The 18,619-nt window shown below is 45.2% G+C and overlaps 1 protein-coding gene across 1 annotated transcript in view; it reads right to left on the reverse strand.

Moving 5' to 3' along the window:
* Positions 1–9,741: 9,741 nt before the first annotated feature.
* frzb (frizzled related protein) overlaps positions 9,742–18,619 on the reverse strand; it is a 73,198-nt gene continuing 64,320 nt past the window's right edge. Inside the window, exon 6 of the mRNA XM_051930695.1 lies at positions 9,742–10,634. Within this exon, the coding sequence (XP_051786655.1) occupies positions 10,548–10,634 (87 nt within the window). The 3' untranslated portion in view covers positions 9,742–10,547. The remainder of the gene's footprint in view (positions 10,635–18,619) is intronic.

Below are 18,619 nucleotides of genomic sequence, written 5' to 3' on the forward strand. Positions count from 1 at the left end.
ATGCAGACACTGGTTTAAAGGCACACAGACGTATTTTAATTTCCTTCTTCAAAGTGCCCCAAAGCACCTCCACCACCATAAATCAATAATCACATTAAAAATACACTACAATAAACCAATCCTCTACTCCCAGCAGCTCCGTCACACAATTCCTCCCAAGTCCGGTTCAGCTGGCTGGATCTGCACCAGTCCTTTAAATAGTCCTTGATCCGGAAGTACTCCTGTCCTTCATTCCATGTGATTCAATAGCACTTCCGGGTCAGATGAAGCTTTATATTTTTCTTCAGCCCGGAAGTACTTCTGTTCTTCCGTCCCCGTGACTTGGGACGGAAAATAAAAATCCCCGAGTCTCCCTGCAGTGTCACCCGATGGCACCCAGCAGGGCTGTGAAGTCGAACTCCATCTCCCATGATGCCCTGCAGGAATCCGGGGCACCTCCATGCTGCAGGGAGGACTCCATCTAGCGGCCTTGATTGTGTTGGCCGGGATAAGCTGCCGGCCGCCTCTCACACTGGATATTCTCTTAAGTGTGCGCCACATTGAGAAGACAGATTGCAATTCAGACTGTGGATCGTGATTTTGTGTTTAAAGGCTCGTGATGTGATATTTTGGAAAGATCGCCCAGCCCTAATTTGACTAATCAAGTTTTCAAATTTATGTAGGATTCATTAACCCTTTGGCGAGCTTCTTGGAAAGGGGGTTGTGAGCTACCGGTAGCTTGCGACCGACGTGTTGGAGACCCCTGAGTTAGAGACAGGGGTGCCAGAATGACTAGGCTGTGGTGGGCAGTTTAGCCAGAACATTGGCATACACCCTACTCTTTACGAAGGATGCCCAGGGATCTTTTATGACCACTCTGGGATGAGAGGGGGCGCTGCTGCTAACCCTGTCCTCCTCCGTTCCCTATACAGTTCTGAAAAAATACCCAGCGAGGGCATTTGACTCTGGACCCCCAGCCATATATCCCCTGACCACCAGATGGTGGTGTCACTCAGTTAAAGCGCACACCGCAGGACGGAGGTCCTAGCTAAGTGTCTGAAAGAGCGTCATCAGTCGAGGGAAGGACAGGAGTCCAATGGGAGACTGGGGTGTCAACCGGACCACCCCGTTTACTTAAGACAAAAAAAATCTGAAAACAATAAGCACGTGTTAGAGTAGAGCTAACAACAGTTAAGGAGTTAGCCATTGGCTTCACTGCAATGGGCTATAGGGAAAATAAAAATCCCTGAGTCTCCCTGCAGCATCAACCGATGGCACCCAGCAGGGCTGTGAAGTCGAACTCCATCTCCCATGATGCCCTGCGGGAATCCGGGGCACCTCCATGCTGCAGGGATGACTCCATCTAGCGGCCTTGATTGTGTTGGCCGGGATAAGCTGCCGGCCGCCTCTCACACTGGATATTCTCTTAAGTGTGCGCCACATTCAGAAGACAGATTGCAATTCAGACTGTGGATCGTGATTTTGTGTTTAAAGGCTCGTGATGTGATTTTTTGGAAAGATCGCCCAGCCCTAATTTGACTAAACAAGTTTTCAAATTTATGTAGGATTCATTAACCCTTTGGAAAGGGGGTTGTGAGCTACCGGTAGCTTGCGACCGACGTGTTGGAGACCCCTGAGTTAGAGACAGGGGGGCCAGAATGACTAGGCCGTGGTGGGCAGTTTAGCCAGGATATTGGCATACACCCTACTCTTTACAAAGGATGCCCAGGGATCTTTTATGACCACAGAGAGTCAGGACCTCAGTTTTACATCTCATCCGAAGGTCCAGGAAGCAGACGCCTTGAGTTTTTATTGTCAAATTCAATGAAGTCCGGGAGAATGAAAAAGTGTTACTCCATGGAAGAGGGAAGGGAGAAACCCTTTTTGAGAACAAACCAATTTAGATCTTTTTGGACTGCTAAAAAGAGAGTCTTTTACCACAGAAGCTGCGTGAAGAAGACATTAGGTATGGTCACACACATACACACACCGAGGTCTGAACACACACCAGAATGACTAAAAAGAAAGAAAACGTCTGACTTGGCAGTCCCATTCCCCGTGACGTGCTATACAGGCATATTGCAGTTGGTATGAAGGACCCCCAGTCACATTTCTTGACACACATCTGCTGAATAATTCATTGGCTGGAAGTCCTCAGCATTGGTGTGTCACAGAGAGGGTGTGCAGCGTTGTCCATAATGGCACTCGGTTTTGTCTTCATTATCTCCTCCTCGGGGTCCAGAGAGTGTCCCAGCCTGCCCTTTTTACTAGCTTCTTGACTTGGTGGGCCTGCTGTTGCCCTTTCTACTGTCAGTGATGTGGAACCCCGAGTACTTGTAGCAGTGCACCAACTCTCTATATCCACACCCTGGATTGTAACTGGACGTAGAGACTCGTTGGTGTGGCAGACGTCAGATGTGTCTTCACTAATGATGAACGGGCTAATTGTAATCTTTTAACTTTTACTTTCTTTCATTTTTAAGGGTGGTTAAAGATTCTGTCTCTCAGATCCAGTGGATTCAACGTCATTCCCGGCTGTTGCCTGAGTGGACTTTGCAGATTCTCCTCATGTCCAGATGTGCCCCTTCCTTCTACTTTCAGCCCTCAGCTATGAGGGGAGTCACTTTCTTTGCGATCCAAGCACAGACAAGCCAAGTACTCGAATGACAGACACATCGCTTTGAAGGCTGCCAAGTCCACATTGTAAAAGTTATGAGTAATAAGAAATCTGAGACCCGGCTATTAAGAGCTCTTAGGCGGGGATTAGTGGAGCACCGCCATGACTAGACGCATAGCTGAGCTATTAAGAGCTGATGAAATGCCACTCAGCACTCCTCTGACTTCTGGATTATTTGAATTGCCGCTCGTCATTTCTGATTTTTTTTTTTACAATAGTAAGCAAGATGTGGATTATACTTTGGAATTTAAAGGACATCACCTGATAAACGCTTTGGGATAAGAAAAAAAATGAAGTAGGCTATAAGAGTGTAGGGGAGATTTAAACAAAAGCCACCATATTGTGTTAACTTTAGGGTCCTCTGTCAATGGTGTCACACATGCGTGTCAGTGGATCACTCTCTGGGCTCATCTGAAGTATGTGCTACCACTCTGGGATGAGAAGGGGGCGCTGCCGCTAACCCTGTCCTCCTCCGTTCCCTATACAGTTCTGAAAAAATACCCAGCGAGGGCATTTGACTCTGGACCCTCAGCCATATATTCCCTGACCACCAGATGGTGGTGTCACTCAGTTAAAGGGCACACCGCAGGACGGAGCTCCTAGCTAAGTGTCTGAAAGAGCGTCATCAGTCGAGGGAAGGACAGGAGTCAAATGGGAGACTGGGGTGTCAACCGGACCACCCCGTTTACTTAAGACAAAAAAAATCTGAAAACGATAAGCACGTGTTAGAGTAGAGCTAACAACAGTTAAGGAGTTAGCCATTGGCTTCACTGCAATGGGCTCCGGAGGGTGGTCTTGTCACAGAATCAGAGTTCCCTAAGGTGGTGTGCTTATCTCCTGAATGAGACCCAACTTCTCGGGAGAGCCTCACTTTTATACCTCCTGCATTTGAAGGGGCCTGGTCAGTTACCATAAATGGACATCTTCTCGGAGCTGTGGGTGATAGGAGAGATACAAGACTTAGCGATTACGCCCCCCGGTGTCCTGGAGCGGTTGCCCTTACCTCAGATGAGCCTGGAAGGTGACCCCGCGTGACACAAGACATTCACAACTTTTGTGGAAGCTTTTTTTTCTTCCTTTGTAGCCATGTGAATTTCCCATTGGGATTAATAAAGTATCTATCTATCTATCTATCTATCTATCTATCTATCTATCTATCTATCTATCTATCTATCTATCTATCTATCTATTATATAGTGCCTTTCATATCTATCTATCTATCTATCTATCTATCTATCTATCTATCTATCTATCTATCTATCTATCTATCTATCTATCTATCTATCTATCTATCTATCTATCTATCAGGTGTGTGTTTTGTTGATTACTTTCCATTGATTAAATGAGGACGTCCAGGTTTCTCCTGCAACATTTCTTCTTGTGGAGTTGTAGTTCTTCATTCGACCACAATGGAGACTCTTTTTACATCATCTCTGTGGTCTTGTTGGCCTTTGATTGTGAAATTCACTTTAAAGATTTTTCTTCTGTACTATTTCCTGGTAATGGTGATTCTGAGTTTATCTCCTCAGTGACGGTGCCATCGATAATGTTTGGGACAAGGACACATTTTTCCTTAATTTCCCCCACTGCCCAACAATTTTAGAGTTCAAAACAAACAATTCAGATGTGATTAAAGTGCACAAGGTAGACTTTCATTTAAGGGCATTTGCATACATTTCGGTCACACCATGTAGAAATGACACCACAATATCTTAACAGAATAGGACACTGCATGAAAAATAGTGTGTCGTTGACGGTCATGCTGTAGAATATGAAAACTGTCAAATTGTAAACGATGAGGCTCCGTGTAATTCTAAGTCACTTTATACTTAATTAATACTTACTCTTTGGTAATATCCTTAAAGCTAAGGAGCATTCTTCTTATTTGGTCTCTGTAACCCCGAAATATACTCTGAAATTAATAAAGTTCTCATCTATCTATCTATCTATCTATCTATCTATCTATCTATCTATCTATCTATCTATCTATCTATCTATCTATCTATCTATTATATAGTGCCTTTCATATCTATCTATAATTATAATGCCTTTCCTATCTATCTAGCTATCTATCTATCTATCTATTATATAGTGCCTTTCATATCTATCTATCTATCTATTATATAATGCCTTTCCTATCTATCTATTATATAGTGCCTTTCATATCTATCTATCTATCTATCTATCTATCTATCTATCTATCTATCTATTATATAGTGCCTTTCATATCTATCTATCTATTATATAGTGCCTTTCATATCTATCTATCTATCTATCTATTATATAGTGCCTTTATCTATCTATTATATAGCACCTTTCACCTATCTATCTAATCTATTAGTGTGATAATTGCCTGGACACCACCAGTCGGAGACCACATATTTAACCAAATACCGTTTATTTCTCTTCTCCACAACACACGTCAGTCCCGCACAACTCCCACAGTGCTTCTAGCCCCAGTCTCCCTTCTCCTGGGCCTTCTCTCTCCTTGTCCCTGGGTCACCTGCACTCTCTGTCCAGGAGCTTCATCCTGCTCCTGCTCCCGACTCCAGCTCATTGATTGGAGGGAGGCGGCCCCTCTTATCCTCACCCGGATGAGCTTCAGCTGCTCTCCATGACATCACGTCCTGGTGTGTCGGAAGCATCAGGAGAGCACCCAGAAGCACTCCCGGTGACCCTGGAAGGATTGTCCTCCATTTGTGTGGCGGAAGTACAGTAAATAAGTCCCGGGCTGCATGAGGCTCGGGGCACCCCTTGGCGGTGACCAGAGGCCACAAAGGACTTGAGCCTCCCTGCTCCCCTTCCGTGGGCATCTTCTACTCCACGGCGGTTGCCCCCTCGTGGCCCGGAGGACAAATATGCCACAACTCCGTCCTTCCAGGCATCCCGGCTGTGTCTGACCCCCAGCCATGTACGACAATAAATAGATAGATAGATAGATAGATAGATAGATAGATAGATAGATAGATAGATAGATAGATAGATAGATAGATAGATAGATAGATAGATAGATAGATAGATAGATAGATAGATAGATAGATAGATAGATAGATAGATACTTTATTAATCCCAAGGGGAAATTCACATACTCCAGCAGCAGCATACTGATAAATAAAGAATATTAAATTAAAGAGTGATAACAATGCAGGTATAACAGACAGTAACTTTGTATAATGTTAACGTTTACTCCCCCTGGTGGAATTGAAGAGTCGCATAGTGTGGGTGAGGAACGATCTCCTCAGTCTGTCAGTGGAGCAGGACGGTGACAGCAGTCTGTCACTGAAGCTGCTCCTCTGTCTGGAGATGATCCTGTTTAGTGGATGCAGTGGATTCTCCATGATTGACAGGAGTCTGCTCAGTGCCCGTCGCTCTGCCACAGATGTCAGGCTGTCCAGCTCCGTGCCTATAATAGAGCCTGCCTTCCTCAACAGTTTGTCCAGGCGTGAGGCATCCTTCTTCTTAATGCTGCCTCCCCAGCACACCACCACGTAGAAGAGGGCGCTCGCCACAACCGTCTGATAGAACATCTGCAGCATCTTATTGCAGATGTTGAAGGACGCCAGCCTTCTAAGGAAGTATAGTCGGCTTTGTCCTCTCTTGCACAGAGCATCAGTATTGGCAGTCCAGTCCAATTTATCATCCAGCTGCACTCCCAGGTATTTATAGGTCTGCACCCTCTGCACACAGTCACCTCTGATGATCACGGGGTCTATGAGGGGTCTGGTCCTCCTAAAGTCCACCACCAGCTCCTTGGTTTTGCTGGTGTTCAGGTGTAGGTGGTTTGAGTCGCACCATTTAACAAAGTCATTGATTAGGTTCCTGTACTCCTCCTCCTGCTCACTCCTGATGCAGCCCACAATAGCAGTGTCGTCAGCAAACTTTTGCACGTGGCAGGACTCCGAGTTGTATTGGAAGTCTGATGTATATAGGCTGAACAGGACCGGAGAAAGTACAGTCCCCTGCGGCGCTCCTGTGTTGCTGACCACAATGTCAGACCTGCAGTTCCCGAGACGCACATACTGAGGTCTGTCTGTAAGATAGTCCACGATCCATGACACCAGGTATGAATCTACTCCCATCTCTGTCAGCTTGTCCCTAAGGAGCAGAGGTTGGATGGTGTTGAAGGTGCTAGAGAAGTCCAGAAACATAATTCTTACAGCACCACTGCCTCTGTTCAAGTGAAAGAGTGATTGGTGTAGCATGTAGATGATGGCATCCTCCGCTCCCACCTTCTCCTGGTATGCGAACTGCAGAGGGTCGAGGGTGTGGCGGACCTGTGGCCTTTGGTTAGTGAAGAAGCAGCAGCTCCATGTTCTTCATCACATGTGACGTCAGAGCGACAGGCCGGAAGTCATTCAGCTCACTAGGACGTGATACCTTTGGGACTGGGGTGATGCAAGATGTTTTCCAAAGCCTCGGGACTCTCCCCTGTTCCAGGCTCAGGTTGAAGATGCGCTGTAGAGGACTCCCCAGCTCCGACGCACAGACCTTCAGCAATCGTGGCGATACTCCATCTGGATCCACTGCTTTGCTGGCACTTAAGGCACTCAGGAAGGCATGAGGCCATGGAAGACAGCGAGAGTCGGAGGCTTGAGCGGTCGAAGCCCTGGTGTGAGCACCCTGGTCACTGGGGAACCCAAGTCTCAGTCCGGAGGAGCTGAACAAAGCCAGGGATCGGGAAGCTACCAGACCAGCAGAAGAAGGAGAAGGTCAGCTGCAGGTAGGGCGACTCACCTGGTGCAGGGCCCCGAATGGGAGAAGCAGGGGAGCCGCCAGCTAAAGAAAGCACCGGGCTTTGCTTTTAAAGGGAATTACTTCTAGCCCTTGTTTTTAACCTCATTTTTAAATTTATTTAATTATTGGAATTTTTTAAAACCTGCACTTTGGACCACTTGTTTTTAATGGATTATTTATTTATGGACATTTTGATGCACTGCACTATTTATTTAGACACTGGCTTTGTTGTTTTAATAAAAGTACTGTTTGCACTTTGCTTCATTTGGTGTCGTCATTGTCCAGCTCATACGGTTGCGTCACCGACGGTGTCGGGTTCAAGAGGCTCCCTAAAAGGAAACGAGCGCCATAGAGCAGAACCTGCATTGTCACAGGGAGTCAGCCTAAAGTTAGAAAATGGGATGAACGAGAACGAGACCAAACCTTTCATTCTGCTGGAATCCGAGCACTGCCAGGCAGGTGGCGCCAGTGCATTGAGAAGAAGGGTGGAGACTCCATGGAGAAGTGAATGACATGATCGGTTTTGTGAAGGTTTGTTCTCTTTTCTGATAAATCCCATTTTCTAACTTTAGCTTGACTCCCCCTCGTATATTATCTGTTCAATTTTATTTTATATCTCAACCAGGGTTCCTCCTCTGACTGGGGTTCAAATTCCTTCATCCATTTTTGATTCTTTTGTATGTGTTCATGTAGTTAATGTTCATTTACAATCGTTTGTGTTCATGTTTCAGTGCCTCTGTGATGCTCCATGTCTGTTGTGGGTGGTCCCCCATGGCAAAAATCCATCCATCCATCCATTTTCCAACCCGCTGAATCTGAACACAGGGTCACGGGGGTTTGCTGGAGCCAATCCCAGCCAACACAGAGCGCAAGGCAGGAAAAAAAACCCTGGGCAGGACGCCAGCCCACCGCATAAATAATTAAATGTGTCATGAAATATATTTTTGCTGCTTATTTCTTTATGAATTTATTTGTCACTTCATTCATTGGGTGGTGCAGTAGTAGCGCTGCTATACCTCGCATTAAGGACACCAGGGTTCGCGTCCCGGGTCCTCCCTGCATGGAGTTGGCATGTTCTCCCCGTGTTACTTCCCACTGTCCAAACACATACAGGTTAGGTGAAATGGCGACACAAAACTGTGTGCGTTTGTCCTACAATGGACTGTCGCCCTGTCCAGGGTTTGTTCTTGCCTTGCACCCTGTGCTAGCTGGGAAAGGGGGTTAGAAAATGTTGTGACATTGACTCATTTCAGTGACATTCACACAACATGAAATCAGATTCACTCTCTTGCTTAAGTTCTTATTTAATGTGGGGTTTTTTTACTGTTTTGTTAAGTATTATTTAGTATTTTATTTTAATAATCTTGCTTTTTTATTTTTATGCATCCATTATTGAAGCACTTCACTCAGGGCTCCCCCCTCTCCAGACTGGGGTTAATGACTTTACTGCTTATTTTTGATTCCTTTCTTTATGTTAATAGTGTTAGTCGTTTTGTTTTTTATGTGTCTATGTATCTTCTATAATGTTCCATGTGTTTGGTGATCCCTCAGGCCCCCTGTCCATCACCATCAAGGGAGTACCATCAGCCTTATAAAGCCTAGGAAAACACACAGTCCCCTACGGTTCATTAAATGTGCTCATGGTGTGGTGAGCTCTCTTGAGTTTATTCTGCACTTTTGTCGGATATTCTGACCCCTTTTGCTTTGTTTTGCGATTACACTTGCATTTGTGATTTGGAACTGTGTTTGCAAGCCTGCATCTTGAGTTTGGGGCCAGGCTGATTTGGATAGACGAGGCCTAAGCTTTGGGTATTGACCTAAGTTTTGTTTTTGAGGTTTGCACTTTTTTTGAGTGCTTTGAACATAGCAAAGGCAATGTATACCATCCATCCATCCATCCATTATCCAACCTGCTATATCCTAACTACAAGGTCACGGGGGTCTGCTGGAGCCAATCCCAGCCAACACAGGGCACAAGGCAGGAAACAAACCCCGGGCAGGCTGCCAGCCCACCGCAGGGCACACACAAACACGCCCACACACCAAGCACACACTAGGGCCAATTTAGAATCGCCAATCCACCTAACCTGCATGTCTTTGGACTGTGGGAGGAAACCCACGCAGACATGGGGAGAACATGCAAACTCCACTCAGGGAGGACCCGGAATGCAAACCCAGGTCCCCAGGTCTCCCAACTGCGAGGCAGCAGCGCTACCCACTGCGTCACCGTACCGCCCCATGACAAAAATGGACACACAAAAAAAATAAAAAAGACAAGTGGGTCACTACACTTACAAAGGGGTCCTGTTACTCCCCGCCGTTGAATCTGATCAAACAAAACAAGACCAGCGTTTCATTTATTGGTATAAGCAAAGGCCATCATTTATTAATCATTATTAAAACGCAGTCAATAACATTAATAAAGAATTCAAAAGAGAAAGTGCAGACTTTTTTTTTTTTTTTAAAGAAGAACAAGTCTGTGATGTGAAGTGTTCAGCCCAGCAGAGAAGCTAAAATATTCCAAAAGGAAAAGTTGATTGAACAAAAAAGAAAAGAAACAAAAAAACAAAAAATAGTGTAGCCTTTCAGACAAGTGGCGCTGGCCAGGCCCCGCCCCTAACCCCACCCCTCCCCTAGCCCCGCCCTCACCTCCGATATCACAGAGCATCATGGACTCGACATTCACACTTTGTCATCTTTCCACCTTTGCTTGTCTCCACTCTTTCAACTGCTGGAGTCTCCTTTCTCGTATGTCTTTTTACTTTCGTAACGCTTTTATCGTTTTTGCTGCATTGCTTCGGACGAGACTCCATTCACTTCCCTTTCGTGACGGCTCTTCTATTCGGCCACACTTACTGTCATCTGGACTTGGCTCTCCTTTGAGTCACGTTTCACCCGTCAATAAATGTCCACCATTGGTTCCTCAGTATACAATGCATAAAACTCCCATAAGTCGTGTCCACCATCATTGAATGGTCCCAAAATGAAGGATGGGAGATGAAGGTCGAAAAATGAAGAATACAATCATAATCTACGATCACCTAAAATTCAGAGTCAATAGTATAACAAAAACGTGCAATAGTGCAATTTCCTCTTTGCTCTTTACAGAAGGAGATTCTCTCGCCATTCTGTCCAGGTTGATTTCCATCAGGTGCATTTAGTGACGACTTGGTCTGCCATTGTTTCTGCCAGGATCGCCATCACTTTTTAGTCTTCGGGGGTTTCGGAGCTTCTGATCCCAGCGCTAGGAAGAAGCAAACAAAAAAACATCTTTGGTTACTAAATTTAAAATGTCTGCCCTCCCATCTATTCGCCAATTCTCTGTTCCTACAGGTCAAGGTAAGAAAACTTCCCAGGTATGAACAGCAATGCCAGTCTATCACTAGACACACAAACGGTGCCACAAGAGGGCGACGAAGAGTCAGTGGTCCACCTGATTGAAACTCAAGCTGGGAAATCGAAACCGCGGGCCAGAACTTGGCTGGTAGGGTCAAGCCAGGGTTCCTCCCTGCAGTCAGGTTTAAAGTGATTTGTTTTGTGTTCTTTTTTGATTATGTTTCATTGTTTTCCACTGTATTTTATAATATTGTTCTGTTCGTGTACTATGTGTTTCATTTTGTTTTTGGTTATTGTCAAGTTATTTCGGTTTACTGCATCAGTGCCTGCCCAAACTTGAAAAAGGCCTTTGACTGATTAAGGAGGACGCATGGAACAACTCATTCTTTTCATTATTTGATGCTCTTTAATATAGTAATAGTAACAACAGGAACAGGCTTGAATTAGGAGTAGGTTGATACTCCACCTACAACTGAACACCAGCAAAACCAAGGAGCTGGTGGTGGATTTTAGGACCCCGTGATCATCAGAGGTGACTGTGTGCAGAGGGTGCAGACCTATAAATACCCGGGAGTACAGCTGGATGATAAATTGGATAAATTGGATGATTGCAGATATTCTATCAGATGGTTGTGGCGAGCGCCCTCTTCTACACGGTGGTGAGCTGGGGAGGCAGCATAAAGAAGAGGGACGCCTCACGCCTGGACAAACTGGTGAGGAAGGCAGGCTCTATTGTAGGCACGGAGCTGGACACTTTGACATCTGTGGTGGAGCGACGGGCGCTGAGCAGACTCCTGTCAATCATGGAGAATCCACTGCATCCACTGGACAGGATCATCTCCAGACAGAGGAGCAGCTTCAGCGACAGACTGCTGTCACCGTCCTGCTCCACTGACAGACTCAGGAGATCGTTCCTCCGACACACTATGTGACTCTTTAGTTCCACACGGGGGGGTAAACGTTAAAATTATACAAAGTTATTGTCTGTTATACCTGCATTGTTATCACTCTTTAATTTAATATTGTTCATCAGTATGCTGCTGCTGGAGTATGGGAATTTCCCCTTGGGATTAATAAAGTATCTATCTATCTATCTATCTATCTATCTATCTATCTATCTATCTATCTATCTATCTATCTATCTATCTATCTATCTATTGTGCCTTTCATATCTATCTATCTATCTATCTATCTATCTATCTATCTATCTATCATATAGCACCTTTCATCTATCTATCTATCTACAGTGCATCCGGAAAGTATTCCCAGCGCTTCATCACTTTTTCCACATTTTGTTATGTTACAGCCTTATTCCAAAATGGATTAAATTCATTTTTTTCCTCAGAATTCTACACACAACACCCCATAATGACAACGTGAAAAAAGTTTACTTGAGGTTTTTGCAAATTTATTAAAAATAAAAAAACTGAGAAAGCACATGTCCATAAGTATTCACAGCCTTTGCCATGAAGCTCACAATTGAGCTCAAATGCATCCTGTTTCCCCTGATCATCCTTGAGATGTTTCTGCAGCTTCATTGGAGTCCACCTGTGGTCAATTCAGTTGACTGGACCTGATTTGGAAAGGCACACACCTGTCTATAGAAGGTCCCACAGTTGACAGTTCATGTCAGAGCACAAACCAAGCATGAAGTCAAAGGAATTGTCTGTAGACCTCCGAGACAGGATTGTCTCAAGGAACAAATCTGGGGAAGGTTACAGAAAAATTTCTGCTGCTTTGAAGGTCCCAATGAGCGCAGTGGCCTCCATCATCCGTAAGTGGAAGAAGTTCAAAACCACCAGGACTCTTCCTAGAGCTGGCCGGCCATCTAAACTGAACGATCAGGGGAGAAGGGCCTTAGTCAGGGAGGTGACCAAGAACCTGATGGTCACTCTGTCAGAGCTCCAGAGGTCCTCTGTGGAGAGAGGAGAACCTTCCAGAAGGACAACCATCTCTGCAGCAATCCACCAATCAGGTCTGTATGGTAGAGTGGCCAGATGGAAGCCACTCCTTAGTAAAAGGCACATGGCAGCCCACCTGGAGTTTGCCAAAAGGCACCTGAAGGACTCTCAGACCATGAGAAAGAAAATTCTCTGGTCTGATGAGACAAAGATTGAACTCTTTGGTGTGAATGCCAGGCGTCACATTTGGAGGAAACCAGGCACCGCTCATCACCAGGCCAATGAAGCATGGTGGTGAAGCATGGTGGTGGCAGCATCATGCTGTGGGGATGTATTTCAGCGGCAGGGACTGGGAGACTAGTCAGGATAAAGGGAAAGATGACTGCAGCAATGTACAGAGACATCCTGGATGAAAACCTGCTCCAGAGCGCTCTTGACCTCAGACTGGGCCAACGGTTCATCTTTCAGCAGGACAACGACCCTAAGCACACAGCCAAGATATCAAAGGAGTGGCTTCAGGACAACTCTGTGAATGTCCTTGAGTGGCCCAGCCAGAGCCCAGACTTGAATCCGATTGAACATCTCTGGAGAGATCTTAAAATGGCTGTGCACCGATGCTTCCCATCCAACCTGATGGAGCTTGAGAGGTGCTGCAAAGAGGAATGGGCCAAACTGGCCAAGGATAGGTGTGCCAAGCTTGTGGCATCATATTCAAAAAGACTTGAGGCTGGAATTTCTGCCAAAGGGGCATCGACAAAGTATTGAGCAAAGGCTGTGAATACTTATGGACATGGGATTTCTCAATGTTTTTATTTTTAATAAATTTGCAAAAACCTTAAGTAAACTTTTTTCACGTTGTCATTATGGGGTGTTGTGTGCAGAATTCTGAGGAAAAAAAATGAATTTAATCCATTTTGGAATAAGGCTGTAACATAACAAAATGTGCAAAAAGTGATGCACTGTGAATACTTTCTGGATGCACTCTATCTATCTATCTATCTATCTATCTATCTATCTATCTATCTATCTATCTATCTAATCCGGTTTTCATGTGGGCAGAAAACTTGGCGGCATTGCCATGGCACGATGTCAAACAGGTGACTTGTCTCTCTACAGTACACACTAAAGTGCAGCAGCAGACAATTGAAAAGGAGGCACCAGTGCAACACATATTGTAAGGAGTGCAATGTGGCAATGACTGAAATTGGCTGCTTTGAGCGAGATCAGACTTTGCAGGACTTTGCTGTGTAACATGTATGTGATATGTATGTGAAATCATAGCATATGCAGGCTCAAACAACATGCAAGACAGTAACATTTGTCAAAAATAAATATTTTTTGTTGATTTGATATGTTAAACAATTGTTTTGTGTTCTTTTTTTAAAAAAAGTTAGTTTTTGGACAAATATTCAGCCCTGGGAGAAAAGAAACAAAAAAAAATTAGCCCTAAAAGAGTTAATAAAGAGTTAGAAAAGAAGCTGCAAAGGAAAAACAGAAGAATAAGATATTTAAGATAAATAACTGCAATGTGAATTGTAGAGCATCTGAGAACATGAGGGCGACTATTAAGAAGGTGTGGACTATGGCCGGCAGCTTATCCCAGCCAATACCCCCAAGTCGCCAGATGGAGCCCTTCCTGCAGTGTGGAGATGCCCCGAATTCCAGCAGGGCATCATGGACCTTGGAGTTTTCCTTCACAACCCTGCTGGATACCATGGGGGCCACCAGAGGACGCTGCAGGGAGGCTCAAGGACGTGTATTATTCGTATAGCCTGGAAGTACTTCCCTGTCACAAGGATGGAAGAAATAAAGTGCTTCCGGGCTAAAGAAGAAGAAGAGTTTTCACCTGACCCAGAAGTGCTGGGTAATCACATGGACTGAAGGATCAGAAGCACTTCCGGATCAAGGACTATGAAAGACTGTGGGAAACACCAGAGCGTTGAGCCGAGTTGGGAGGAAGGGTGACTGAGCTGCTGGGAGGTGTGGAGGATTGAGATTATCCATCCATCCATTTTCCAACCCGCTGAATCCGAACACAGGGTCACAGGGGTCTGCTGGAGCCAATCCCAGCCAACACAGGGCACAAGGCAGGAACCAATCCCGGGCAGGGTGCCAACCCACTGCAGGGATTGAGATTATTGTTGTGATTATTGTTATTATTATTGATTTATTATTAAGTATAGTGAAGGTGGAGGTGCTTGTGCACGTTTATTATTATAATAAAGTCAACATTTGGACTTTTATCTGGTGTCTGGCATCTGTTCCAAGGGTTCAAGGGGACGACAGCGCCCCCTATCTGTCACAAAGCATATTAGGGAGGCTAAAAGACAGCTGTAGAGGAATACAGCAGATACAGCGAAAGAAGACCCTAAGAGATACTTTCAATATTTTAGCTGTAAAAGAAGAGTCAAGAGGGAAGTGAAGAGCATCAGGAATAGTTAAAGGGAATTAAAAAATGGAAACAGTGAGATTGCAGAAGCTCTAAACTGGCATTTATCTGAGGTCTTTATATGTGAGGAGGTAGACAACCTTCAAGCAGTAAAAGGGACTACTAAGGAGGTACTGAGGGAATTAGAAATTGTAGAGAGAGAGAAGAGCTGTTGAGATAAATAGGCTCAAATTAAACAAATCACCAGGACAAGACAGTGTTTACTCCTGAGTTCTTAAGGAGGTTACTGAGTGCAGTGTGGTACCCAGCCGGGATGCCCAGGAGGACCGAAGGAGGGCTTGTGCCTCCTCCAGAACACGAGGTGGCACCCGCCCTGGTTACTTTGGGGGCCACGGGTACAGAGCTTGGAAGCTCAACCCTGTAGGGGCCCGTGGTCACCGCCAGGGGGCGCCCCGATGCCTTGGGAGCCCTGGACCTCAGTACTTCCGCCACACCCGTAAGTGCTGGGGGGAAGAGGATTGGGGACACCCGGAGGACTTCCGGATACACCGACAGAGCTTCCGCCACACAGAGGTATGTCTACAGAAGCCCTCGGGATACACCTGGAGTCCTTCCGGGGGCCGCCTCCCTCCAGTCAGGGGCAAGAGGACGAAGCTTGGTGAAGAGGAGTGGAGGCTGACCAGAGACTTGGAGAAGGCATTGTGTTGTGGCCAGGACTTAAGGGGTGATTGGTGCTGCGAATGTGCACTACAATGAATGTAAATAATGTAAATAAATGTGTGTTGGGTGATAACATCTTGTCTACCTGTCTGTGTCCAGGCTGTTCCCCACAATGGCATCCCAGATGGGACTCTCTGCCTGATACAAGGCAGGGACCCCAAAAAAATAATTTTGTGGGCAGTCCAGAGCAGCAGGTTAGCCCACACACACGCCGCGGGAGCGGCGCATGCACAACCCCGCAAAAGCGATTCACCTCATGGCCCGCCACCGGTCCACTAAATGGCCATGTTCCCCTGGTGCGGGGAAGAGATCAAGGACGTTGCCGGAGTGCAGCGAGCTCCAGCAGGCACACTGTCGCTGAGGACGTCCGAGACGGCAGCGCAGTGAGGACGGCGCCACAGAGAAACGAGACCCAGGAGGTGAGTGCCCTGCCCAATGGCGAATGTGCACTACAATGAATGTAAATAATGTAAATAAACGTGTGTTGGGTGATAACATCTTGTCTACCTGTCTGTGTCCGGGCTGTTCCCCACAGCAGATATAAACCCTTGATGCATATTTTAGGAAGTCACTGCACACTTGGGATATTCTGAAGAACTGGAAAATGGCAAATATCATCCCGTTATATACAGAGGGAGACCGGGCAGATCCAAGCAACTATAGGCCAGTAAACTTAACATGCATCACAGGAAAATTAATGGAAGGAATTATTAAGGATAAGATTGAGCAACACCTGGCAAGGACAGGAGTTATTAGGAACAGTCAACATGGGGTCAGAAGAGGGAGATCCTCTTTTACTAACATGGTGAAATTCTATGGAAGCAGCAAAAGGACAAGGCCAGAGATGGAGCGTATAATATTATTAATAGTGATTTTCAGAAAGCATTTGATAAGGTGCCACGTGAGAGGTTGGGCAACTAAAAGGAGTGGAAGTTCAGGGTGTGGTATGTAGGTGGGTGCAGAATTGGCTCAGACACAGGAAACGGAGGGTGATGGGGTGAGGTACCTGATAAGAATTGACTGACGTAAAGAGTGGTGTCCAGCAGGGGTCAGTGCTGGGGCCGCTGCTACATTTAATATAGATAGATAGATAGATAGATAGATAGATAGATAGATAGATAGATAGATAGATAGATAGATAGATAGATAGATAGATAGATAGATAGATAGATAGATAGATAGATAGATACTTTATTAATCCCAGGGGGAAATTCACATACTCCAGCAGCAAAAAATATTAAATTAAAAAGTAATAAAAAATGCAGGTAAAAAACAGACAATAACTTGAATAATGTTCAACGTTTCGGATAGGAATATAAGGAACAAGCTGATTAAGTTTGGAGATGATACCAAGATAGGGGGATTGGCAGATAATCGGCATCCATTGGATCATCACAGATGGACTTGGACAGCAGACAGGCTTGGGCAGTTTCGTGGATGATGAAATTTAAAGTATAACATGTAGGAAGAAAAAATGTCAAGTTTGACTACGCAATGGGAAGTCTGAAAATCAAAGTCCGCCTTATGAGAAGGATCTAGGAGTCATTGTGGACTTGTCACTGTCAACTGCCAGACAGTGTTCAGAAGCCATTAAGAAGGCTAACAGAATGTCAGGTTATATAGCGCCTTGATGTGTGGAGTACAAGTCACAGGAGGTTCTGCTCAAGTCTTTATAACACACTGGTGAGGCCTCATCTGGAGTCCTGGGTGCAGTTTGGGTCTCCAGGTTACAAAAAGGACATAATGGCACAAGAGAAGGTCCAGAGAAGAGCAACTAGGCTGATTTGAGGACTTGGACAGCATTAAGGTTTGGGCAGATTTGTGAACGATGAAATTTAATGTCAGTAAATGTAAAGAATTACATGTAGGAAGAAAAAATGAAGTTTAAATACACAATGGGAAGTCTGAAAATCAAAGTCCGCCTTATGAGAAGGATCTAGGAGTCATTGTGGACTTGTCACTGTCAACTGCCAGACAGTGTTCAGAAGCCATTAAGAAGTCTAACAGAATGTCAGGTTATATAGCGCCTTGATGTGTGGAGTACAAGTCACAGGAGGTTCTGCTCAGGCTTTATAACACACGGGTGAGGACTCATCTGGAGTCCTGTGAGCACTTTGGGTCTCCAGGCTACAAAAAGGACATAACAGCACTAGAAAAGGTCCAGAGAAGAGCGACTGAGCTGATTCAGGGCTACATGGGGATGAAATTTAATGTCAGTAAATGTAAAGTATTACATATAGGAAGTAAACATGTTAGGTTTGAATACACAATGGGAGGTCTGAACATCGAGAGTACACCTTATGAGAAGGATTTAGGAGTCATAGTGGACTCTAAGCTATCGACTTCCCGACAGTGTTCAGAAGCCATCAAGGAGGCTAACAGAATGTCAGGTTATGTAGCACCTTGGTGTGTGGAGTACAAGTCACAGGAGGTTCTGCTCAAGCTTTATAACACACGGGTGAGGACTCATCTGGAGTCCTGTGTTGTCAATTCTGGTCTCCAGGCTACAAAAAACTAAATGTCATCATAGTTTCACTTGATTTTATATAACGTTCCCACCACTTGTGGTGAGTCAGTATGGTGGCCTGACCTCCACCATGAGGACAAAAGAACACAACAAGCAACTCAATGAAAATCTCCAAGTCACTGAATATCCAGTTAAATTAGTCATGAAGGCGTAGAAAGAGTATGGCAGAGCAGGAAATCTGCTAAAGCAGGCCATCCACCAACACTGAAGAAAACAAGTGAGGGAGGCCACCAAGATACTTCTGAGAACTCCAAAGGAGTCACCAAAAGTTCTGAGAATGACACAAGTGTTGGTTTTCACAAAGTCTGCTGCTTCAGCGTTTTTAGATCTTTTTGTCAGATGTTTCTATGGGTTAC

This window comes from Erpetoichthys calabaricus, chromosome 8, assembly GCF_900747795.2.
Source record: "Erpetoichthys calabaricus chromosome 8, fErpCal1.3, whole genome shotgun sequence".
Taxonomy (NCBI): domain Eukaryota; kingdom Metazoa; phylum Chordata; class Cladistia; order Polypteriformes; family Polypteridae; genus Erpetoichthys; species Erpetoichthys calabaricus.